At 40.0% G+C, this 26856-nt stretch overlaps 3 protein-coding genes across 3 annotated transcripts; 1 reads left to right on the top strand and 2 right to left on the bottom strand.

The window, feature by feature from the left end:
* Positions 1-2231: 2231 nt before the first annotated feature.
* LOC104940483 (zona pellucida sperm-binding protein 4) lies at positions 2232-5199 on the bottom strand. Its single transcript, XM_019273618.2, has 8 exons — positions 4382-5199; positions 3749-3933; positions 3563-3660; positions 3320-3480; positions 3044-3236; positions 2714-2861; positions 2555-2630; positions 2232-2476 (listed from the first exon to the last, which is right to left on the bottom strand). The coding sequence occupies exons 1-8, from the start codon at positions 5157-5159 to the stop codon at positions 2385-2387; spliced, it is 1731 nt and encodes a 576-aa protein (XP_019129163.2). The 5' UTR covers positions 5160-5199; the 3' UTR covers positions 2232-2384.
* A 2543-nt stretch (positions 5200-7742) lies between these two features.
* Positions 7743-19665, top strand: LOC104940440 (putative cation exchanger C521.04c). The gene is made up of 20 exons (XM_019273656.2): positions 7743-7938; positions 9685-9843; positions 9938-10044; positions 10153-10261; positions 10793-10909; positions 10991-11052; positions 11661-11813; positions 11895-12086; positions 12194-12293; positions 13110-13251; positions 13349-13532; positions 13635-13734; positions 14387-14520; positions 14628-14659; positions 15782-15894; positions 15973-16118; positions 16194-16288; positions 16517-16595; positions 16701-16809; positions 17367-19665. The coding sequence occupies exons 1-20, from the start codon at positions 7869-7871 to the stop codon at positions 17438-17440; spliced, it is 2277 nt and encodes a 758-aa protein (XP_019129201.2). The 5' UTR covers positions 7743-7868; the 3' UTR covers positions 17441-19665.
* LOC104940484 (kelch domain-containing protein 10) lies at positions 18099-25732 on the bottom strand. The gene is made up of 10 exons (XM_019273657.2): positions 25433-25732; positions 24036-24128; positions 23597-23818; positions 22661-22815; positions 22426-22574; positions 22249-22333; positions 22111-22177; positions 21985-22032; positions 21757-21896; positions 18099-20041 (listed from the first exon to the last, which is right to left on the bottom strand). Exons 1-10 carry the CDS (start codon positions 25515-25517, stop codon positions 19832-19834), a joined length of 1254 nt encoding a protein of 417 aa, XP_019129202.1. The 5' UTR covers positions 25518-25732; the 3' UTR covers positions 18099-19831.
* Between the last annotated feature and the right edge of the window lie 1124 nt (positions 25733-26856).

The following is a 26856-nucleotide window of genomic DNA, read 5'->3' as shown; positions in this document are numbered from 1 at the left end:
TGAAAAATAGAAACCAAGGAGGGAAACACAAGTGTACATATTTACAAAAAGTACTAGAGTAGAATGTGCAGATTTAAGAATGTGCAGATTTAAGAATGTGCAGATTTGCAAAACAAGTACTAAGGTAGAACATAAGCGTACAAAAACAAAACAAAACAAACATGAACAGGAGACTACAACATGATCAGGTGCAGGTGTTGTAAAGTCTCACAGCAGCAGGGGGTGTAACAGTCTGCTGCTGAAGGAGCTGCTCAGAGACCCCACAGTGTCATGTAGGGGGTGAGAGGTGTTGTCATGATGGATGTCAGCTTAGCTAACATCCTCCTCTCATTCACTTCCTCTATGGAGTCCAGAGGACAGTCCAGGACAGAGCTCGCTCTTCTAATAAGTCTATTGAGTCTGCTTAGGGTCTGTTAGGGTTTCACTTTATACATGCGTACCCTTATTTACATCTCACTTAAATTATACTACACCGTGCACATTTTCCTTTGCTAATTATATTTATTCATTTACACTGTACAAGTATAAAAAGCTCTATGATCTTCAGTTGTGTCACTACTCTGAGGGCCACAGAGGACTGCCTCTTCAAAATTGAGGCAGCATCATGCCTTGACAAGTGTATTGATAAATCCTCTGTTCTCCTTGGCCAAGCTTCAATAAACCTTTAGCTTAAGACACCTCAGACTCCTGTGCACTTTCTTCCCACTGACTGAACTGACCATTGATGAATAAAATTGTCCACAAGAGTACGTAGGGATGATTGAAGAAATGTTTTTGTACTTATTTTCTACATCCATCATGTGTACTAAGGCCAAAGGGTCAAAACTAGTGCATATGTGGCCATGCTGTGCTATTTTGTGTATTACAACAGGTGAAATAACACAACAGATACAGGCTTAGGGTCTCTCTGTAATATTCTGTAATTATGACACATTATAACATGTTCTTAATACAGAGTACACCAAGTCAAAACTGGTGATTACACTTGAAGATAACTGTAAATAATCTCAATTCAACGTTCTGCTTATCTAAAGTACAGTGTCTTTAAAATGTCAGTGATAATATGTCTGAAGAATAATTTAAATTTCTCTAGGGAGTCTTTGATCATCACTGAAATCAACATTTTTATGAGATTATTATAGGATCAGATGTCAACATCTTTTAAGAAAACGAACCTCTTTAGCATTCAGCATCTTTAGCATCAGATCTATATTACTAAAGAAAAAATCCACTCTTAAACAAAACTCACATTATTTTTATATAGTTACATAGCTCTGTGAACTCGTGACTTCAAACAAATCTTTCCCTAGACTGAACAACACAGGTCCTGTTTACACCTGACATTAACAAGTGTCTTTGGTGACCACACACAGAGGTGGTTTAAATTGGATATGGCCACATACTTTTAGCAGTGTGTATGCAAATATGTCCTGGGTCACATTAAAGGACCATCTACTAAACTGATGTGCTCTTCCTCAGGTGCAAAGCAACAAGAGGAAATGCCATTCGTCAGATGCAACGCTTTATCATAGCCTCGTAGAGTGTCTCGCAACATTGCTTCCTTTTGATTCGGATATTTTAAGAACATTGCAGAAATTAATATTACCCCACTGAATTCAGAACCTTTATCAATTATTCTTGGTGTACCTGAAATTCAGCTACAAGTGCTCTCTTGTAACATCATCACAGCTAAGAAGTTACACCTTATATCACGGGAAGACACAACGTTCCTGCTTTCAACATGACGTTACATGATCTAACTAGTATATTAAGATATATGAAAGGACAGACTCTCACAATACAATGTGATTTTGGACCCCACATATTACACTTTACATGTGGACCGTTCCTTTCCTTTGATTTTACTCAAATATTAGGTGAGTGTAGAGTTAGGGGTAAGTGAGTGAGTTAAGATATTTGATTAAAAGGACTTAATTATCATGCCATGTAAAGACAGTTTGGTACAATATATGTTGACAACATAAAATGGCTGATGAATTGTTTTATTTGCATCGTTAATAATCTTGGAGATATTATTATAAACAAAATTCATTGTTAATGCCAACATTCTTTATTAGAATGTAAAATTAATCAAAAGGTCATACACAACAGTTTCTGACAGTCTGTTTTATTTCTGTGGGATTAAATAACCATTTTCAAGCAGTGTTTTTAAAACAAATGTTTTTACTGCAACTTGGAAGAACCCTAATTTGTCAATAACAGGATACTCCTGTACTTAGCCCATTTTATTGAATGCAAACTTGACTACAATAATTTGGGGATTTTCCTGCAGCACACCTGTAACTGTTCACTGGACTTTTTGCAAACATTACAAACACGTACATTTTAATTTTTTACTAATCACCAGCTTAACACTGTGCTATTTACTGCTGAGGTGCAGTCACGATCACAGGTCCAACAGAAATCACAACCTTTGGCTCAGCCGTCATCTCCTCTGCAGCCTCAACATCTCTCTCTGCAGGCAGACATAGATACAGTCAGATTACAGTGCATATTGCTCCTTAATTCTGCAGATTATAAATTAACCTCTTACTTCTTCTCAAGCAGGATGGTTCACAGTTGCGGCCTGGTGCAGCAGCGCAAATAGCTGTACTGCAGTGAATGTACACCTGAACAAAGAAAACAGTTTTGGCAAAGCAATACAAAAATTATTTTGTTGCAGCAATGTCTCATCAATCATCTTATTCATTACCTGTTCTCTCATGGGCTCCATTGAAGTGGGGTCCACAAAGGTAAACATTTTGAACACGAAACGTCTGTAGTGACTTGGGAAGTACAGACCAGAGGAGCTATCAACTGGAACCAGTGAAGACAGGTAACGATCATCCCTGTATGGACACCTGAAGGGAGAGCAAATTAGGTTAATGCAGTTACACTAAAATTAAAATGAATTAGGAAGTCAATGTTTTTATAGCATTAATTTCTCTATTTGCTATTCCCAATGAGCAGACTTGACAGAAATGTAAACTGACAAAAACTGAACATTTTGTCATCAGAAGGAAAGTATAAATTGGTGTTTTACCCATCTATCAGGATGTCCCACTGGGGCAGACTGTGAGGGTTGGGGCTTGTGGTTGTCCAACAGTGGCCAAGAGTCAGGACAAGAAGGGGATCTGTCTTTTCCAGGAGTTGAACCTCCACATACACAGGTTCCCTCAGTACTTTGGTTACAGGATAGTCTGCCTCCGTATAGTAAGAAGTATAGGCTGCATCCACTGTGAGAGCAGAGACCAGTTAGTACGACAGCTAACATTATTAAATCTACAAAGCAAATCTACAAAGGCTGCGTTACACATACCTTCATTACAACCCTTTGTATTGCATTGTCCGTTTGCCAACCTCAAGTGTACTCTGACGGGTCCCAGACCAGCAACTGGTAGAGGAGGGTCTGTTAATGCCTGTACTTCCGTGACCACAGTTTCAACAGAAGTGCCGGTGTACCTACACTCGAAGAGCAAGCTGGAAAAGAGAACTGGCATTATGTTCCTTGGTCACAACTTTTATAATGGCACTAAAAAGTCTTTTAAAAGTGATCACCTACTCATAGTGGCTGTCCCTGGTAATAGACCCACGATCCCCATGTTGAATTTCATATGTGGCAAACATCCTGTTTATATAGCTTATGACACCAGGCTCCTCCTACAAAAGGTAACAAAATGTTAGGCCGGTTAACAATCTTTTAAAGTTGTCCTTATTGGTTTGAAAATAGAGAAAATCAAGGCCTTACCATGACGACAGAGCCACAGGCAGTTACAGGAAACTGGTAGATGGCAAAGGCTGAATTAGTGTCAACATGTGTACAGCCTTGACCCTGTCCTAACAGTGAGATTTTCTCAAGGTCAATGTTGGGCAGAGTGGCTTCTCTAGCAACTACCACAATGAACTGGGCATCCTTAGTGCACTGGATGGTCACTGGTGGCACAAAACAGACATTGATAGGTTAAAAGATTAGATATAATTGACTAATTGTAAAGAACATAAAGGTGTAGAACATCCTGTTCTAAGAACATTATTATTTGTACAGTACATAGTATAAGTCTGTATAAGGAAATCAGAATAAGATTGTCTTTAAAGAGAATGACTTTTCAGCATTACTCTATATAGGTGATGATCACAGGATCATTCAAGGCTTATTTATTTATTTTTATATATTTATTCATTTTCAAAGTTAAGAATCATTTTAATAATTAAACAATGCTGAATCAGGTGACATCTGGATCTCATTAAAGTTACTATAATATTATAAGCGCATTATAGGATGAACAGTAATTATGGAAAGCTTTACCTGACCTTAAACTTAACCTGATGACTGAATAATATTTTTGAATAAACAGCAATAAGAGCCTTGTCAAAAACTCACCTGCTTTTGCAAAGTAGCACCTTTGGCCATCAAAGCAGCAGCTAATCGCTTCGCATCCAGCAGCAGAGATAGCCGGACTTCCACATGGGATTTTCTGGCTGTCTGCAACCTCACAACTATGGAAAACAGGTGTTGGTTGCGGTGGTTGTTTCGGTAGCTGTGGCTGATGCGGTTGCTGTGGTTCATACGGTTTCTGTGGTTGCTCCGGTTGCTGTGGGTTAGGGGCCTGTGGCTCTTGCTCGTAAAAGCCTCGAGGCTGCCATGCAGCAGACTTTGTTGCTTGCATTTTTGGTAAGTAAGTAGATTGAGGAAACTTTGAAGGAGTCTGTGGAGCAGGTCGGACCTGTGGCTTTGAAGGATATTGAGGGGCCTGTGGCTGTGGATGGGGTTGGACCTGTGGCTTCGAAGGGTATTGAGGAACCTGCGGCCGTGGAGGTTGTTGGACCTGTGGCTTCGAAGGGTATTGAGGAGCCTGCGGTTGTGGATGCGGTTGGACCTGTGGCTTTGAAGGATATTGAGGAGCCTGCGGCTGTGGAGGTGGTTGGACCTGTGGCTTCGAAGGGTATTGAGGAGCCTGCGGCTGTGGAGGAGAATAGACCTGTGGCTTTGGCTGGTATTGAGGAGCCTGCGGCTGTGGAGGAGTATAGACCGGTGGCTTTGGCTGGTATTGATGATCCGGTGTTGCAGGCTTGTACAAGTCCTGAGCCACTACCTCTGTCCCAACTAAGCATCCTAGCAGTGCTAGTGCCACTACAAATGCACTCCAGCCCTTTGCCATGGTTTAACAGCAGTTTTACCTGGACAGGATACCACTTATGTGTGCTGCCACATTTATATGTTGCTGCACTTGATGTATTATAAACCACACCTCTGAGGCCAAAACACCACCAAGCAGAGCTTCCCATTAATAGTTGATTACATTATTCATGTGAATGTTTTGATAAGATGTTTTCCATTTTCACAAGATCCGTTGTATGGGTGGAACAAGAGGATGAAACACACGTCCTATCAGACCAGGTCACTGAAATGGATGACAGTCTGACACTGAAGTATTTATTGACAAGTCCAACATTTGGGTCACAAGAACCTTTAAAGGTCTTTGTGGCCTCAAACCAAATGTTTATTTAACTTTTGCACAATGCACAGGATTTTCAATTTGGTTTAGTTAGCAGTTACATCTAAACATTTAAACACTGACACACACACACACTGAAAAGGAGGACAAACCCCAAGACATGGGACATGTTGATCCCTTCTTTTGAATTCAGAATTAGGTTTTGCCATACAATAGACTGGTGATAGCAGGAAGCAGAATGGTTGCAATGAAATGGCTTTGCTGCTTGGTGTGTGTTAATGAAAATGATTATGTCTTCCTTGACCTTGCTAAATGTGGTCTTCACTATTATTCCATACATTCCTTTTATAATGGAATTTTATGGGAAAAAATGGGGAGGATGAATAGATACATAAACAACTCATTAAAATGTAAGGATACATACAGGACAGCTGATAACACCTGCTATATAAGGCCAAAGATTGAATTGAATTTCAACAGCTGCATTACCAACTGACAAAAACTTTTGAATTTTCATCTCAGTCTTTAAGTGTGCTGTGATTTCCACCTAACTTTCAACATTAGTAGCTTTTACTGCATATATCTGACAGCAGTGGCTTTGCAAATTTAGATTTTACGTACAAAACATTTCATTATCATTAAGGGACCCCTTGTCTAGCATTGAGTAAACTGCCAATCCCATAGTATGTGACATATTTTATAGATATTTTTAAATTATACTCATTGCATAACAACAACAGTACAGAATAACAGATTAATTGCCCAAATAGTGAATGCAAGAACTTCAGGGATGTTTGTGTAAAATGAGCAATTTGGATGGATTTTTCACCAGATTACTTCATGATAGATCAAAGATGAGATATTTTTAGGAACTTACACAATTGTCTGTCTGCTTTTCCAACTTTTTTAAATTAAAAAAACCTATCTGCATACTTTTCTAATGCAACTTGAGGCTGTTTAGCAGGGAGTGAAGGCTCTGTGAATATAGAATATGTGTTGAGGTGCTTACTGTGACCTCATATTTTAAATAATAATCTTTTCAAAAACAACAGTCTCATAGTTTTCTTCAGAGAAATGAATGTAATGCTAGGATATAGATATATCTATTTCATATGTGGCAAACATCCTGTTTATATAGCTTATAACACCAGGCTCCTCGTTGCCCTTGGCAAACAGGGTCGGCGGACACAGTGGGAAGGTGTCAAAAGGAGGAGGTTGAGCTGAAGGGATGTATGGGCCATGGACGCGAGGAGCTTGAGCTTCGCCATCAGAGCCACTTACGATGTCCTCCAGACACCAGCTAACCTCCACCAGTGGTTTGGAGAAGATCCTGCATGCGTCCTGTGTCTTTCCCAGGGACGGTACACTTGGCGCCACAACCAAGTTTTGAAGAGCCTTGCTTCCACCCTTGGAGGAAAAACGATCCAGCATCAACACCCTACCACTGCCAACATCTAATATTTCATGGGGAACTGCCTTTTTCCGTGAAGGGACCACAGCTGCCAGGAGAAACTCTACACCATCTGAGAGAAGCCAGCTGTGCCCAGCACACGACTGGAAGATGCTGGCAGATGTTGGCAAACAGCTGGTGTTCCCCTCAGAGATCCCCACTACCACCTCGACCTGGTGCTCTGGTCCCCTTCCTTAAAGAAGGTTTATTTAGTCGAACTCACCGTACCCTGGGAGGACTCTATGGAAGAGGCATATGAGTGGAAACACCTACCCGTAAATTCATTCCTCCTTCAAGTCTACCATTTACCATTCACCGACAAGTCCACCAATTGCACGTGCTCACACAAGATCATTAACATCTCATTCTGTGTTTTCTGGAATCAGTATCTATTTTTAAAAGTACACCAATTAAAATCAAGAATGTCTTGAGACCCACTAGGAAGCTTTGGTGACACCCAGTAGGGGGTAGTTTAAATTTGCCCTGCATGCACCTAGAGTATTTAAAAGCTGTGTACAGTCGATAGACAGTACAAAGAACAGATGTTGTATCTGTGACCCCACCCACAGGTTTCTTATGAGCCATTGTGAAGCTCAGAGTGTGCCAGACCCTGGCTGTCGCAATCTCCTCAGTCCTGCCTCTGCCACTTCCGGCTAATCTAAAATTGGGCAAAGACATGAATCACCTGTGGACCTGAGGCAGGCTGAATCAACCCTGGGTGCTAAAACAAGCCACTTGCAACTACACCCCACTGTGCACAGTATACATTCAAGTTTAAAGTGGGTCTTCCCTTTAAAAACACCACGACTATGGTGGCCTACATTTCCCAGAATTCCAAGCGCTGTAATTCTCCGTGAATCAGTGGTGTGCGTACTCCTCAGAGCGACAGCGGGTATGAGCCGGCCAGACCTGCTGATATGGGCTTTTAATTCACGGTGAGGCGGTGTTGTTTACCGGAGGACATGTCTCTGTCATCCACACAGAGCTCAGACACGAACAGCCGGAGGAGGAGACCGGCTGAACACACACAAGGTGAGCGGCTTGAAGCTCACATTTAACTTACAAGCCGACTGTGAGCTTGACAACAACCAACAACACATGCTCCATTTTAAGTCTGTCTGCATATTGTGTGTTATTTAACGTGCAATCACGTGACGTTATAAACAAACGGTCCGTTACTCTGTCCCTTGTAAAAAAAATTAACAGTAATGTCCTGCTATAAAACATACCTGTACCTGTCCAATTATTGTGTGTATAATCTACTTATTAATGATTGTTTTCCATTACTGTATAAAAAGATAGAACATGGTGATCACAGTTTTCCACAGTTCAAGGTGATGTCTTCAGGTTGTTTCCCAGATCCAACCCTCAGTTCTCTCTGTTTGACCGCTTTATTAATAAAACAAATTGTTAATTAATTATCAAAATAGTTAGTTAATTATGTCATTAATGATTAATGGAATAGTAATGTTTAAGCCCATCACTCCAACATCCACATATCAGATTATAAACTAAACAACCAAGTGTAAGTTCATGAATGATGTCCTGAATTTCACTTTGATTTATGCCCACCTTAATCTAGGTAATAATAAAGCAGCGGGTAGTGAATTTAATAGTAATAGCGGTTTTGCAAAACTCCCTCTGTCCGTGCAAAATCACTTTACAATATTTCAGGAAGCAAATTGATAGAAAAACAGAAAAGAGGAAACAAAACTAGACGACTGAAGTGTGAGGAGACAACTGTAAAAGGGGAAGTCACGATTATTGTCTCTGCTTGTCTCATGGCACCAGCAGTTTTTCAGTATTTATTCATTCATCAAGGCTGTGTCTTGTGATAACCAAACTCTTGAAATGACCCAAGAGAGGTTTTTTACTCTTACTGACTTAATTACAGTCATGCCTCTGGTTTTCCCCGCACAACAATCTAGCTGTTGTAAGGCTGTCAGAGAGAGTAATCAGATGGATTGATGGAGGAAGGGAAGGATGTTTTTCAGTGTCTGGAGACATGGGCAGTACGATGTAAGTGATTTGACTCAGCCCTTCTGACTCTGTAAAGAGCTGCAGTGCAGAAACAGTGTGACTGACACAGACCAGCATCAAGACACTGCACGTGGACGTTGTTCTCAAGACAAAGACTTATTTTGTATGGCAGATTTCTCAGATGTGTATTATGTTTCTGTTAAATGCAACTCAATCTGACTTCAACATGTGTATGTATGAGCAGGAATAGGTGGCATAGCAACTAGTTTGAAAGCCAATTATGGGTCAATATGCAGAATATTTTATATTTATATGCCTCAAAAAGTGTCTGTAGAATATCTTTAAATTCAAACTTGTCCGATCTTGGCATACTGTAAATAAAATCTTAAAAAATAAAATGCTTGAGTAACATTTATTTTATAAACAGAACAGCTGACCCTTTTAGACACAATTTTGTCATTACATCCAAAAGTTATTGTAAATTCACTGCTATTCCAAAATAATAAACTTTATATTTAAATTATATAAATACAATTGTTTGAATTACCTGATAAATAAACATATTATTCTATGATGTTTTGACCACAAATAATGACATGTCAACTGTTTGGCTTGTGCACAGTCTGGCGAGAATTGATTATGTTCACAAATAAAGGAACTTAGGAACTCTTTATTAGGATCAATGCACATATAGAAAACAACAGCGAGTGCTAAGGGCGGCTGTATGTCCTGTAATAATTCTATCATCATGTTAACCGATATTTCGGCTACTTGTTTACTTGATGTTTGTTGTTGCAGATCCTTCATGGGAGCATGATGCCCACACATGTCAGAATCATGAACCGATTCATGACCAACTGTGTGGAAGTCTGCAACGAAATTCAACAGACACTCCATCTTCATATCCTTCTGTATGTCCTGCACTGTGCACAACAAAATGCATACCTGCACATGCATGTGAGTATTGACTTTATTAGATTTTTCTTAACAGCAATGCTGCTGATGTGTTTTCGCAAACATTTATGTGTCATCTTGTCGCTTGTCATTTAAGGTCCGAGCCATCACGGCTGCGATGACAGCTGGGTGGAGATCCAAAGCAAAAGAACCATCAGAGCAGAGAACGAAGTGGAAGCCAACAAACTGGTCAACAACTACAGGGTAAGAAGTCTGAAGGCAAATGTTTCCCTATATAATTCAAAAGTGGTTTGAGTGACAACAGGCAGGGTGGTTCATCCTACAAGCTTGGTGTTTGTGTGTGTGTGTCAGTTTGGTTTTAGAAAATGGAAGAGCCATGTGACTGAGCGTCCGTTTGAAGTCCGGTCAGAGGTCGTGAAAGAGCTCTACTCTGAACTGAATGTCATTAAACCGCATTCAGGTACAAGTTTGTTTATCACCAAAGTCTTTACTGAGATCAGGGAACATTACAACAAACATACCACAATATCATAGGGCAAGAAATGAGTGGTGAGATGATCATACATGTTGTAAACAAACCAGCAGTTCAGCCGACAACAGAAGGCAAGCAAACCCAAAATGTCACAAATAATCCCACAGAGAGTGTAACCAAGGCCAGTATGGTAGATCTGAGCTGAGGCAAGAAGTCAGCCAGTAAACTTTGATGGATGTTTGCAAAGTATAGTTTGGGTAGTAATTTTACTGTGCACATTTGTTTTCACTTCTAACCTGGTTATTTGTTTAAATCCTGTTATGATTATCTGATGGTATGTTTCTTGTCCCGTCTGACTTGTTTTCAGATCTCACTTCATGAGTATAATGTTATTATTACTTATAAAGGATGACCTAAAGTATAAAAATAAGATCCAAGTTGTAATAAACTAGCGTTATCTGTTATATATTACATGGAGGTTGTTACTGTGGGTGCTGGAGAACTTTTATCTGTCTTCAGGTCGTCTCATCTCGTGTGGAAATATAGCGTACGTGATTCTCTTCGGTTGGTGGATCTCTCTGGCTTATTTCCTAGTTGGCCTGCTTATGTTCATCACTATCATTGGTGTACCATTTGGTAGGTGAGCCAATCAACAGAAATTAATGTTTATTATTGATAAGATATTGTCCACATTCATTTTTTTCTTTCACTCTTCAGGAAAACTGTGCTGGAAGTTGTGCTGCTACTTCCTGTGGCCATTCGGCAAGTCAATCCACGAGGTACTGTGTGGGCTCTGTTTGTAAAGTTCATCCTGCTCACTCTTTTCCTTTCTTTACTAACCGAAATGAGGAAATTGCGTTGTAAATCTTTCAGTTTCCTTCTAACCTCTCACAGACTTGTGGTCATGAAAGCACAGATCTTGCTTTTAGTCAAAGACACCACAAGCATGCAACACTGCCCAGTATATGTGTAATATGTCAGTGCAAGACGTTGGTGTGGATGGAGCTGAACACATTTAAACAGATTCTCATCGTTCTGCTCAGTGAAGACTTTTTGTTACAAGTTAGGGATTAAAGAGGAAGAATTTATATATAGAACTGAACATGATACATTGATATGGTTACTGTACATGACTGATGTCTTTGGATTTTGACCCGTCAGTCAGATAAAACACAAAATATGAAGACTCCGCTTTGGCTCAGGAAATTAGTGATGATGAATTTTTGACATTTTATACACTAAATAATTAATGATTTCAAAAATATTAGATCAAACTATTAGGAAATATATGTTAGTTACAGCCCTGGTAGTGTTTGTGATTACACTAGATTAAATATCAAGCTGAGCCACAAATAACACTTCTCTTTCTCTCTGATTCTCTCTCCAGATTGGAAATACATTAAGAAGATGTTGTGAGCAAGCACCAGACTGTGAGTGTAACATCGAGGGAATGGAGGATAACTCGCCAGTTCTGTTGCCTTCACCCACTGAAGTGCCAGTCCCAGAGTGGCCAGGACGACCTCTGCGCACTCCCTACTGGGTAACTTTCCAATCTTAACATACATATATATAGATGATACATGAGTACATTATTTTTCTGAGTGATGTTCCCGTTGTGTAGCGTCGCTTCTCCACCTATGTGTGGCTGCTACTGGGATATCCCCCTCTGGTGGTCATCCACTCTCTGGCCTGCTTCTTCTCCTGGATTCTGGTCTTTACCATCCCTGTTTCCAAGATGAACGCACGGACTCTGGGCGTCATTCTTCTCTTGGCTCCTGAGGATGTCTCTGTCTCTACCTGCTCACAGAGGAAGGCAAAGGACAAGTTTAATGTTTATCATCCACAGCACATAAATCTGGACTGAATATTTAGGATGGGTTTTGTGCTAATACGCCAATTTCTTTATTTTTTACCCTTTAGCATCAAGGCTATGAGACCAGGGCACTGCTGTGCTGCTACCACGCTGTAAACTGGTACTACTACAAGTACACAGTTGATGGGATCAATGTGTTTGCTGTCAGTATCCTTTACCAATATATGTGACAGTGTTATAGTCAAGACCAAGACCAGAGTGTATTGAGACCGAATCAAGACCAAGACTTTGAGGGGTTGAAACCAAGTCGAGAACAAGACCAAGGCAGGGCGAGACTGAGTCAAGACCAAGACCAAACAATATGTCAACTTAGGTAGCTTAGCTAACATGCAGCTAATTTTTGGGTGAGGCCCACACCTCCCAGCCTTCTCAGTGAATCCCACAGATTTCCTTGCATATATTTTCAAATATAAAATATTATCTATACTATGGCTTGGCTGAGTACTTGATAGTTATTATTAAAGGTGCTCCGATCAGGATTTTTTTGAGGCAGATCACTGATCGATGGCAATTGAGTTCACAGTCCCAAAACTGACCTACTTCATATTCATTTCTTTTTTTAAATAACTGTTTCTCAGCCACTTACACGTCATTTGTTTTACTCTCTTCCGTGGTGCAGCAAAGTCGGTTCGCCATAAAGTAACAGTGATACTTACTGAAGTGTAAAAGTATTTTCAGTTTATTATGAACGTGTGGTGGAACAGCCGAGACAGTATTAAGTAATTAATAGGAAACACTGTAATATCCCCACAGCTGTGGTCTTGGCCAGTGTTGAAATAAAATCCAGAGTCCTCTTTGTCTAAGACCGAGGAAGAATGCAGTCGATTACGAGACGAGACCAAGACTTTAAAAAAGTGGTCAAGAACAAGGCCGACCTTGAGTACTAAAACATTGTAAAGCATGTGTGTGTCTGTGTGTGTGTGTCATAAAAACAGTTGTTATCATCTTTGACCCACATCTCAGACCTGCTCCCTCTAGTGATAGTTGCCATGGTAATTGGATACATTGACAGAGAAAACCAGTACGCCAGCTCTGAGGTCAAGTTTGCCATAGCAATCGGCTCCATCATACCTCTGTCTTATTATATTGGTATGGGCATAGCCAGGTGAGCTTCTTTCATTAGCCGTGCAATGAATTTAGGTGATTACTTTGTCTTGTTGAGTGTTTCTGATGTTAATCGGCCATCATTTTGACACTTGCAGTATCTCAGCTCAGAGTAACTTTGCTGTGGGTGCGGTGGTGAACGCCAGCTTCGGTTCCATCACAGAGTTGACCTTTTACATCACCGCCTTGCTCAGAGGTCACCAGGCGGGAAACCCGTGTCTGCAGGAGGTTGTCAAGGCAGCACTGACTGGCACGCTGCTCGGATGCATCCTCTTCATCCCTGTGAGCCTGTGAAAACTGACAACATTAACATTAAAGTTTAATTTGTAAACTGAGAGCACACATGCTGTACGAATGAGGTGTAATGTTTTGTCTTTTTCTCAGGGTATCTGCATGATAATTGGAGGGCTGAGACATAGTGAGCAAACATTCAACAGTCGCTCTACCGGAGTGAGCTCACCGCTGCTTTTCATCTCTGTAGGAGGCAAGTTAACCAATACTGATATTCTATATCACCCAGCTACACAATTCAGGAAAATAAAAGCCAAAGAAGTTTCTTTCTAGCTGTATGTTTAGATGTGATACTGCTCATCAAACTGGCATCTATTCACACCTGCAGTTTCTTTACTCATCCTCAGACATGTTCTACTTTACAGGCAGGGAACTAGCAGCAGCTGCAGCAGGTTAAACGTCCAGATGCAAACATGTTGTTTTTTCCTCTTTAAGACAAAACAAAGAAAAAGCAGCAGTTGCTTAAAATTGTGGCACTTGCCCCACCTGCTGGCAACAAATATTAAAACTTCATTTGTTTTCTTTTTCTAGGTGCTCTTTGAAGTTTTACATTATATATTTTGATGACCCATTGGTTCTAAAGATTTAACATAATTGTATCTAGTAGATTAAATAGTTCCAGCAGAGACTAGTGAACAAAATGAATTTAAAAATAATTAAATCATGTGTCCATGACCATCAGGGAAGTAAAAGCTTCAATCTTACATGTAAATATTTGATGATGTTCAGGTGATTGTGGCAGCAACAGAACTAGCTGTACGAGGGTTTTGTTACACTATCAAATCAGCTGCAAAATAAAAGCAAATTGTCGTACACTAATTCATCCGCCTGACTGTCAATGGCAGGTGTGTTTGCCCCCACACTGTTCTCCAAGGCTTATGGAAATCTGGTGTGTGACGCCTGCACCAACTCCACTGGAGGAAAAAGCCAGAGCAACGCCAGCGGACCATTTGTCTGCCACAACTGCCACTACGAGCTGGTCAGCATCATCAGCCGAGTCTCATTTTAAAAAGCATATTATTTAACGAGTGATATAAGACTTGTACACTGTATTATGTTTAATGTATTTTTTTTTCTATTCAACAGAACAATGGCACATTGTTCCACAACCATGTTGAGTAAGAAATTTGATTTTGTTTTCATTTCTACAGCAGCTCTAATATAAAGAAATGAACAGACTATACTGGTGGTTTTGCATGTTTTAGTCTTTGATTGTAGGTGCAGATTTACCAGGATGCATTTAATTTATTTTCTGTACAGTATAAAAATCATTTTCAGACACTTAAAGGTCCAGTGTGTAGGATTAAGTGGCACCTAGCGGTGAAGTTGAAGATTTTAACCAACTGAATACTCCCCACACCTCACCCTCTCCTTTCGAACATGTAGGAAAAACTCTGGCTGCCAAATTCACATTAAAAGCAAACATCCATATCTAGAGAGGTGTTTGGTTTGTCTGATCTGGGCTACTGTAGAAAAATGGTAGTTCAACATGACAGACTCCATGAAAGAGGACTCATTTTAAGACATCAGAAACACAACAATGCTTATTTCTAGGTGACTATAGCCTAGTGGAAACATACAGATAAATATTGTATTCCCTTCCTGACAATAAATACTCCTAAATCTGGACCTTTAAAACCTTCATAGTTGTTATATTGTCTTTATGTTGTGAGCAGAAGTTAATTTGAAAACTTGCAGGTGCATTTCAGGAATCTCATCTTGTAGCTGCATTCAAATAGTCAAAAACATGATGTCCTCTCCTAAACACTAAACACATTTTCTCGATTGAAAATCAGTGTGTAGCATTTAGTGGCATCTGGTGGTGAGGTTTCAAATTGCCAACCAACTAAATACCGCTCACTTAAAACTCCTTTTATTCTGTGGTGGCCGTGAAACTTGGCAAAAACAAAAAAGGCCTTCTCTAGAGCAAGTGTTAAGGTTGTCCACTCTGAGCTACTGTAGGTCGGGAGGGAGGGGACTGTAGATAAGAAACAACACAACAGTTCTTATTTTCTGGTGATTAAACACTAATAAAAACATATGTATTATTATTCTGCCATGTTCAACCTAAATGTTACACACTGGATCTTTAGGTTGATTCTGAAACAAATCCAAAACATATCAGATAAATCTAAAACTAGTCTACACTATGGAAAGTCTTTTGAGTTTCTGAAAGAATTAAACAAGCTGTTACACCTTCATTATTTTATCTTGGTTATTGTGTGTGTTCTTGTCTTTAGGCCACTGGTGTACACGGTGTCTGCCCTCTTACCTGTTGCCTACATCATTGGTCTGATATTTACACTGAAGACGCACTCCCACATTTATGACATCCATGTTGGAGAAGGACAGGGTATGAGTCTTTGTACCCTGTTATTGTATCTTTCATTATTACAGTAGAATGGGCCACACTGTCTCTTTGTCTGTGCAGTGTCTGGCCACCATGGAGCAGTGGTCCACTGGTCACGGTGGAGGTCTCTGGTCATTCTCATCATGGCCACCGTGCTCACATCTGCTTGTGCCGATCTCGTCACCGAGCACATCCAGCCCATACTAAACCAGCCTAACATCTCTCAGGTCGATACCTGCACCGGGCAGTTTTTATTTGACTCCTTCCTTAGGCTGTGCTTACATTTGTGTTTTATTCCCCAGTATTTCATTGGGGTGACAGTTCTCGCGATGGTTCCGGAAATCCCAGAGATTGTTAATGGAATCCAGTTTGCACTCCAAAACAACATCAGTCTGAGGTAAATCATATCTTTATTAAATCAATCAAATTTTTCCCATATCCCAGCATTGCAAAAACCTTTCGATCATAACTTCAGCTTAGATAAATTCAATGGTTTAGTCCTATTTTTGTCACCTAAGAAACATTGTGTTTTGAAAGGTGCTACAGTATATAAATAAAAAATATTGTTAATATTATTTATTAAAGAGGTACTTTCTGTTTTCTAAATGGTTTTGTCTTTTCTCAGCTTGGAGGTGGGAATCTGTATCGCTGTTCAGGTCTGCATGCTACAGATTCCAATCCTGGTCTTTTTTAATGCTTTCTATGTAAGACACCCCTATCTTTATTTCTTTCGGTTCATTCATATTAATACCCAATGTCTGCTACTTTATAATTTCTGTAATCAAACACCATCTCTGTTTTTGTGACAGGACGTGGGATTTGTGCTGTTATTCAGTGACCTGCACCTGTGGGCCAGTATCTTCAGTGTGATTCTCGTGAACTACATCTTCATGGACGGAAAGTCTGATTATTTTCAGGGTATGTTTTGACTGTTTGAAGATTTTTATAGTGTCATTAGAGATAGACCAAAGCATTTAAATTAATTAATATTATGTTGTCTATTAGATCATCCTGAAACCTCTAGGTAACCAATCTTTACCTCTTCACGCCCCCCCAGAATATCCCCGGAAGCGTTTTCACAGTGACTGTGCAAATCTGAATTTCCTGTGGGCAAGGATTACAAAGTTTATCTCTCACCACCATATACTCTAGTTAATATACGTAGTTTTGTTGAAGAATATGTGACATTAGGGGTGCCCCAGTAGCTCACCTGGGAGAGCTTTCACCCCATGTATTAGGGCTCGACAGGTTCACCTCCAGCCTGGGTCCTTTGCTGCATGTCATCCCCTCTCTCTCTCTCTCTCTCTCTCTCTCTCTCTCTCCCCTGAACATCACATCTATCTCTCCAGCTGTCACTATCCAATGAAAAAGCAGAACATAAAATATGTGGGATCTTTGCATCTTGTTTAACTCAATGACCTGTCATCTTATATTCAGTGTCTTATTTCCTGTTTTCTTTTCCTTTCTTTTGTCAGGCACAGCTCTGGTGGTCGTCTACCTTATTCTCCTGGCTCTGTATTACTTTGCTCCGTCTCCAGCAGGCTGCTGACTGTCAGACTCACACAGTTGAAGCCTGCAGCACAATATTTAATACCATTGCCGATTTTCTCCAGACAGGATTATGACTTAATGTGTGAATCCTGACAGTTGACCTTTTATTTGTGTTTCTTATGCTTTTCCCTAAATTATACAAACTGAAACTTTTAATCTCAGGTAGCTACTAATTACTCCTACTGTACGACTGTAAATTTGTATAGGTTGTAAGCCAACATGTCTAACTATGTGTCCTTAGACTAATAACTTATTTTGGTCTTTGTGGTGAAAGAAAGAAAAGCAGTATTTTTACAGCACAAACGGATATTATAGTGTAAGGTATCTGCACTGATGGTATTTTGTTTAAGATGAATACATTTTGTATACTATAAAATGGTGTGTGTCTGACAGAATGTGGCATGGCAAGAACAAGAACGACACCCGTCAATACAACCTTTTGAAAAAGTGGCTGTCTGTGTTTTTATTGTTTGTACAGACAGGAATTACAAAACATAATTTACATTACAGCCATAATCATCTGTGAGGAGACATTCACCTTTTCTCCAAAAAGCTTATGTAAAGTGGCATGCACACCATACAGACATGCAGAAGAGATCATTTCAACATCAACCATGATGCAAATACAAACATCTCCCATCTTAAACAAGGCAGTACATTTATCAAGTCCAAGCATGTAAGGCAGACTGCCCCTTCACAATAAGATATAAATAAGGCTGTAACATGTCAAACAGGATAAAAAGTAACTGAGTTTGAACGTGAAAACTGGCGTTAAGATTCAGTTTTTAAGAATTAGCTTAGTATTCTTATACAGTGAAAAAAATAGGTGAAAATTTAAAAAAAATAAATAGGCAAACGTGTCTCCATACATGCTGGGAGTATCACTGCAATATTTGACTTTTACAGTCTGCAGTAACCGCATAAGATTTGTCTTCATAAATCATGTTGGCGTACCGAAATTTGGTTTCACAAAAATTACTAGGTCTGTCAACATTTTGATGAATGTTTTCGGAGCTCTACAGACCGAGTCTAATCACAGTATTTAACATCCTGAGTACGCCTTTACATGCTCTACCTTGTTACAAGTTACAAAAATCCCATGACACTTGTTTTTCAAAAAGCACCGCAGCACGACTTAAAATTAAAAAGTTCAAAATACGTTACTTACAGTACAGAAAAGGTTACAGAAAGGCTGAAATTGGGATGAAAAAGAAATGCGGCATGTTCTGCTACAATTCAAAGCTTCGTAATGAAATAAAACAGCAGCACAGTGATTGAAATAAATAGGTAAAAAATAAATAAAAAAAAAAAAAAAAAAATCTATGTGGATTTAAAAAAGGAAAAAATCTTTAGCGGTGTCTCCTGATTAAATCATGTGGTTCAGCAACAAAATGTGGAAAGCACCATGGCAGGGGAAAGAAAAGGCTACACAGTTGAGAGTACTGAACAAATAAAAACCTTAAAGATTCATGTACACAAATATAAACACAATGTGTGCATGACATTTTGGAAATTCAGAAGGCACCAAATGAATAAATAAATGTAAAAAAAAAAAAAAAAAAGGCGTGAGAATCACTTTGGAGCTACAGGTGTGTAAAATCACTTCATGTTTCCAAAAAAAAGGATGAAGAATCAAAGAGGCACGAAGAAGATGCACAGTGATGCCATGTTACAGAAAGATCTGATCACAAGGCCTCATGTGAGGGGAACGTTTGAACGGTAGAGTTATAATCACGGCTCAGTGACAGCATGCAATCAGAGAAGTCCTTGAGGTTAAGACATCCTTATTGATCTAATTAAGACAGTTAAGAGGTATCACAGTTATAACGTGTCCATGCTTTATCAGATTTCTACCTAACTGAATGGAAATGTAAGTTTACATCAGCACTGTTTGTTATTTCTTATCGAACCTATGTCACAGTGGGCATCGCAGCAGCTGACTGAACATGTCTCAGCCTTTGAATGGAAAACTACACGAGCAGAAGCAACATTCATGTTTCATGTGATCTTTGGAGCGATTTCCGTTCATGCTGCACATGTTTCGGATCATGATGCATGGTAGAGAATGAAATAAAACCAAAGAGTGCACTACAAAGAGGATCTAAAATGACAGCAAGTACCTTGAAGTGAAAATGTGCATACTACAGTGATTCTGGCGGAGGCGTGCAAACTGAAATGTGACACGTATTTACAAGGAAACTCAAAACGCTCCACTATGCATATTAAAAAAAAAAAAAGCACACATATTTACATAAGATTGAAGGCGTTCAAACACCAGATTTTTGCAGTCCTTTTTTTTTTTTTTTTTTGCCAAGTTATCAGCAATTTTAAAGAGTCAGTGCTGTTGCGTCACATACCGCTTCCCACAGTCCCTGCTGTATCTATCTGTCTATTTTAGGCGCTGAATTAGTGTGTGTGTGAGTCCCAGGCTCAGCAGCTGGAGGGTGGACAGCTGGGCTACGTGGGGGAAAGTTTTCAGCAGTTTCTCCCAGGTCAGTTCTAGCAGGCTGGGCACCACCAACCACACTTTGTACAGAGAGCCAGTCCTTCTGTTCCCAGACATGTTGACGACACCGCCATGGACGTACATGCAGCCGGCCTGAGGGAAAGGAACAGGTGCAGAATGCTGCAACAGTTAGGTGATACATGTAATATGAATCATCAATCATTAAAGCAAATACACTCGTTTCAGTGTTAGCAGTGTGAAGATTTGCTGCTTTGCTTGCAGTTTTATATCAGTCCAAATTGAATCTTTTCAGGCAAAACAAAACCTCTGAAGACGTCACCCTGAGCTCTGATGTTTTTATTATTTTATAGGCCACGACTTGTTATGGATACAATGTGTTATGGAGGGTAACATTTTCTTTTTTATGTTAGGGGGCAGCTGAGGCTCAGGAGGCATAGCAGGTCATCCACTAATCAGATGATTGGTGGTTCGATCCTCGGCTCTTCCAGTCTGCATGAAATAATTCTTCCATTAATAGATTGTTGGTTGTCTTTGAATATATGTAGTGTAGCTGGAGACCATTCAAAGCCACTGTTGATATTGTTGCCAACACGACATTAACTGCTTCTTCACAGAATAAATGTTACACCGTAGAATTTGATGTCAGCTCTTACATCGCAGATACAGACTGCGTCTGTAAAATTTATAGCCTCAACATTTAAAAAGGTTCAGCGTGTAGGATTTAGTAGCATCTAGTGGTGTAATGTCCTCATATCACCCTCGCCTTCCTTGTGTAAAGATAGAGAATCAGATAGTCAGTGTTTAGTTTGTCTGTTCCAGACTATGTATAAAAGGCAAATTGAGGGTTTGACCCAGGAGCGACCTATCTGACACGCTTTTTTTTTTTCAATTTTTTCCTGGCTCCGTGTTGTGTCTATGCATTGCTGTTGATTCTTCATGAAATTTATTTTCCATGCAACACATAACAATATTGTGAGTCCATTCAATAACCAAACACTGAGATTTAAATCTGGCGCCATAGCGGTCAAAAACCGTTTGCCCTTCCAGGGTCAAACAACACCTGATGGCAACAGTTTACTACTATCTTTATTCCTGTGGCCTGGACGATTATAGCACCACCTACTGTACCAACAGGAAGAGACAATCATCACCCTGCTTCCCCATAACACTGCATTTGGCTCCTACACTAGTTATGAATATTATTTTCCATGTCTGCGTTATTTTGAAAATACAGTCCCCCAATCTTACCTCAATCTAAACTTGAAGAATTGATAATGAAATGATTTTGTTCAAGACATATCGAACATAAGTCAATCACAACTGCTGGAGAAAGATGGTGTGGGGGTTTTGTTGTACTGTGCTGTTACTTGTTTGCTTTCTGTCAAACATCAAATTACAACCCGAGTAATAAAAAGAGAAAATAATAATGATTTAATTTGTTTCTTTTTGTAAATAAATTAACCATGCTCTTGGGAGTATACTGTCCATATTTCAGGACAAATCAGCTCACTACTACAGCTGCTATAAGAAATTGAAATTGTCATGATTTTAACAGATTTAAACATTTACTTTGGGCAGCTATTGCAACTTGTTTTTTGTCCATATTCATGAAACCCACTAATGCTCTCTTCTACTTTTTTTGGGAGGACAGATCTGTCCCAAAGCTCAGTTGACAAATGGGAAGCATCTGGAGCTCACTAAATGACAGATTATTTTGTTTGTGTAATTTGTACAAAATAAATAAATAAATAAATTATAGGAAGTTATGTGGCACCATGAGCATCTGGACCAGTGCAGAAGACAAACCTTCTAACCAACTGAGATACAGACACGTGTGAATGACTAACCGGGGTGACCGCAGCACAGTGAAAGTAGGCTGGTTCTGGCATGACGGCGGGCAGCTTGATCCACTGAAAAGTCTGCAGGTTGATCTTCCACAGGTCGGACAGGATCAGCTCTCCGTTATAACCCCCACATATAAACACCTCTGTGGGTAGAAACAGAGTGAAACTTGCTTTAAAAACAAACATTTCAGACACACATGTCCAGATAACACTGTGCAAAACACTCATTACCATCTTTGACCTGCACACAGCTGTGACACCGACGGGCAGCAGGATAACCTGTCGTGATGATAAAGTAAATTCAGCATGAATTCAGATCGTTTAATCAGCAAAGAAAACTAAACGTGGATCACAAACCTATTTTTCCATGAGGTTTGGTGACTATTTCCTCCCAGTAATTTGTCTCCAAGTTATAGGCGTGAATCTGATGAAGACAAACAGTGTTAAAAACATCAAACAAAGCAGTAACACATTTTCTGTGCTCGTTCTTCTCACCTTGTCCAGGGAATATGAAGTCCATGAAGTCCCACCTCCTAAAATGTATATTCTCTGTCCATCATGAGCTAGTTCATGTCTGTACCTGTAAAATCAAACATTAATGTTCAGCCTATTTGATGAATATTCTCTGGTTTTATTTCAAGTCACAGCTGTTGAAATTATGTGCTGTCTGACCTCTCCTCAGGCAGATCTGAGGGAGCGTTGTTGGGTTTGAGATGGGTCCACTCTCTGGTCGTCAGGTCCAGCCTGTGCAGGTCAGTACTATAAAGGTATCCTGTTGTCCCTCCAAACACATAGAGGTAGCCGTTTATGATGATCATCGCCTGGTAAAATGGGAAACACCAATTAGTGTTGATTTGTGTCAGAATTAACAGCGACAGATGATGTCAAGAAAGACGAAACCTGTTACCTGTCCGTAGATCTTGTTGGGTTTCTTCCCCCTGCAGTTGAGCAGGTTCCATCGTTTATACTGAACATTACAGACGTGGACGTCATTGCCATTGTTTTCACCAAATGGTATCCCAGTGCCGCCAAACACAAGCAGGTTGTTGCCATGTAAAACAGCTGAGAGACAGAAAGACACAATATTTCAACTCACTCTGAAGTGCAGCTTTAAAAAATGCAGTTCACAAGAACCCGTGTGAATTTAGGCTGACTATCGTAGCACCATAGATGAATGGACCCCATGTTGTTTGCAGTTCACGTTCTACCAACATGCACGTGATACAAACATAGACCACTAGCATGAGGGCGATGTGACACTTTTCTGCTGTCTGCAGAGGCGTGTAATGAATACGAGGAGTTGACGATAAGAGTCAAATACATGGTTAAAATAACTTGTTGTTTCTTGTGTGTACAGTGCATAGAACGCTCCTGTGTTAAACATCTCAGTAGCTTTAGTCACACAGACTGCAAATATATGTAGACATAATGTCTTTATATGTTTCTTGAAGCGGGAATTACAAGTGCAAACTAATAGAAATAGATTTGACAGAGTAAATGTTGCTGCAGAAGTTGTGAATGCACTGTTTGTTTATCAGCTTAATTAAAAAGGTATTAAAAAAAAAGGTTTGATTTCACGTGAAACAGCTGAAAAGCTGAGTTTGTTTATGTCCATGTTTACTAGTTAGCTGTCTTCTTCTTGCCTGCCCTTCTAGGAATATTTCAGTGTTTCTTGGCACAATCCTGCCCCCTGTAGATCAGCGGGATTCTGTAAAGCTAATACACATACACACACAGCTTGCTAGAGCAAGTGAGCAAACAAAATGGGGAGTCACTCATAACTCACACAAAACACTCCCTTTAGCAGGTTTTGAATAAGTGGCAGGAGGTGTAATGTCCTTACTTGACATAGAGGCCAGCTCTGTGGGCATGTAACCCTCTGTGCGGACCTGCTGCCAGGTGGCTGTGGCAAAATGAAATCGCCAAAGCTCCCTAAAAAGAGGGTAATCTTCATTTTCTGACCCTCCCGCCTCCTCAAAGTCTGGGTTGTAACCTCCAAAAACGTACAGGTTGGCACTATCTGCGACACAGCGGTGTCCGCTCCGGGCGGGGGGTACACAGTGTCCTGTAGGAGGTTCAAGACACACGTTTGAGTCCCTGATGTAAATGGAAAGTATGGAGATGATGCAACCAGAACATCTTTACAAATGTGGGCTTATTTCTTTACCTACATACAGAACACAGTATGTAAAACAGATGCTGAGTTTGCCAACATTAGCATTATAAATACATTTTACTGAAGGTTGACAGACAGTGTGATGGAGGTCATGTAGTTTCAGCACCTTCTCTCAGGAACCTGTTGGGGATCCTCAGGTTGGGGCATGATGGGGAGAAGATGCGCCGAGTCTGCAGCCACCGTGCTCGCTTCTTGGTGCCTGTCAGTCAGTTACCATGCAACAAAACACAGTATCACTATAAACCTTTTTTATTTAGCTTACCGTTAATAGTAATACCAAATGTCATTTGTTTAGCACTGTGCCTCACAGCAAGAAGGTTTCTGATTTGAACTTTCGCCCAAAGAAATCACATATCACCATTGTTCCAGTCGTACCAGTCTGAGAAACGGTGATTTAGCTTATTGTTAATATTTTGACACAATATATTATTTCTGTATTGTCAAACACTTAAATTTCAAACATTCATCCCTTTTCTGAGACTGCTCTTCTTTATCAGGGTCATGAAAGGAAGCATACACCCGGGACAAGTCGTCAGTTCATGACAGGGCAATCACGTTCACACCTAGAGGCAATTTAGAGTCACCAATTAACCTGTTAACCTGCGTGTCTCTGGACTAGTTTGGGGTCATGCAAACGTCACACAGAAAGGCCAGGAACATTGCTGCTGCGTGAGGGGACCGGAGACTAACCAACACACCACTCTGATGCTTTCTTTCAAAATGCATAAAAGAGGGAAAAAAGAAAACAGATAAACCTGCACAAACTCAATGACTAAGTTCTCTTAGGCGACACAAATCTAAAATGTTCAAAAGGTTGGAGGATGTACACACTTATTTATTCCTACCTCTTCTCCTGTACTTATCGAGACATTTTGTGGAACATACATAAACTCAAAGTAATGTGTGTTTTCTTTATTTTATCGATAGATAGATACTTAATTGATCCCGAGGTAAATTCAAGCATTCAGCATTAGACACAGTAAACACACGATAAAAATCAACTTATACTACAGTAAACATGCGTTAAAGTTAACCTTTAACATAAATCTGCATGTAATTAAACGTGTGCAAAGAGCTTTTAAAAAATAGAAAACTATATAAAAGTAAAAAATATATTTTTTTTATAGAACTAATAAATAGAAAATATAAAAAAATGATATAACATTAAATTAGGCACTGAGTAACAGTGCAGATGGAAGTAATGCTGACAGTAATAGTTGTGTTGTCTTACATGAAGCCTCCCTCTCTCTCTGTGTGTCTATCAGTCTCTCACATGTGTCTTCATTTAAATGAAGTCACATTAAAGCTGCTTCATTCACACTGACGCCTGCTCTCTTCCGTAGCAGCGTTAGCTCCTCTGGCCTGCGTGCAGTAGCGTCGTTAACGCTGACAAAGAGGCTCCGGGTTCACGCAGAGAGACACACGGTCACCTAACATGACGTCTAGCTCTCTGTTTGCTCTGCTGGCTGCAGCGGGCTGCTGCTGCTGGCTGTGTTTACAGACCTGAGTCGCGGACGCAGGGCCTCCACGACAGTTTCTCAAACTTGTTGAGCAGACTGAAGGTTCCGTCGTGTTCGGCCGACGACATCTCGACAGAGGTGGTGATGGTGGTGATGGTGGATGGACAGTTCACACCCAGACCTGAGCCAGGACCCGCTTCACTAGTGGCATCAGACTGCGAGCTGCTGCGATCACATCAAAATAAAGAAATAACAACCGAGCCTTCACACCTGCTGCTGCTGCTGCTGCTGCACGCAGCGTCACAGCCAGCTGGCCTGCACTGACCAATCAGAAGAGGGGGGACCCTGCAGGACGCGTTCAAGAGCAACACAGAGCGTGTTGACAAATATGTAAATAACATGTAAAATACAGCAGCACATAAAAGGTTTACAACACTGATGCATGACTAGTACCACAAGTACCACTTTTAATGTTAAAAGTGAACTTGAAGTTGTAAAAGTGGCTGTGTATCCTTTTGTTTTCTGCATCTTTTTATTTTGTAGTGTGTACAAAAAAAAAAAATCAAAACAAACCAAACAAATAAAGAAGGATGCTCCACAAACTGCTCAGCATCCAGGGCCGGCCCTCAGCTTTCTGTGGCCCTAAAACACAAGCACTATAGTGCAGTCAGCAATCACATCTAGCACACAACAGGAGGTCCTCAGACATCAGACATCTTCGTGTATGACAAAACTTGACAAATCGAGTCTCAAAATGTCGACAAACCCCAAAAAGCTATGACAGAAACGGAGGGCATAGATGTTAGATGACTCTGAGCAGAAGCATAGGAATAAATTAGCCTGCGATACAACACTAATTGCGCGGGTCTCACTGTAATTTTTTTAATGCTTCACTGATTATCATCAATCTGTTGTCTGTAACTGTTTATCAGGGTCATCAGGGGCTGGAGCCAATCCCAGCTGACACTGGGCGAGAGGCAGGTACATCCAGACAAATACTGCACTACTGTGCCATTGATTATAATTTATTAAACATCAGGTGTTTCCAATATGTGAGGGATATCAAATCAAGCCTTTATTTTGTCTCAAAGTTATTATCATGAACCACTGAGTTAATAATAATAATAACTTTGTTTATATAGCATCTTTAAAAAACAGAGTTTACAAAGTGCTTCACAGAGGGCTGCCACACAGGTAAGATCAAAAGTAAAAACGTAAAACATAACAGATTCAGTGCAAAAAAAAAAAAAAACTGGCAGTACAATGAAGAGAAAGGTGATAAAAGCAATGATAAAAATGTAAAAAGACAATACATGAAAGGATAACAAAGTTATGCATAAAATAAATAAATAGATGGTATCACAAAAAGGCAAGTCTGTAAAAAATTGTTTAAACAGAGTTCACTGAATAAGCGAGCCTTATCGAGTTTAATGTCATAGGAGCTTTGTGATGTAATTTTTTTATTTT

Source organism: Larimichthys crocea, chromosome XXI (assembly GCF_000972845.2).
Source record: "Larimichthys crocea isolate SSNF chromosome XXI, L_crocea_2.0, whole genome shotgun sequence".
NCBI lineage: Eukaryota > Metazoa > Chordata > Actinopteri > Sciaenidae > Larimichthys > Larimichthys crocea.
Note: the sequence above shows the minus strand (reverse complement) of the source record. Positions and strands in the feature narration are given on the sequence as shown.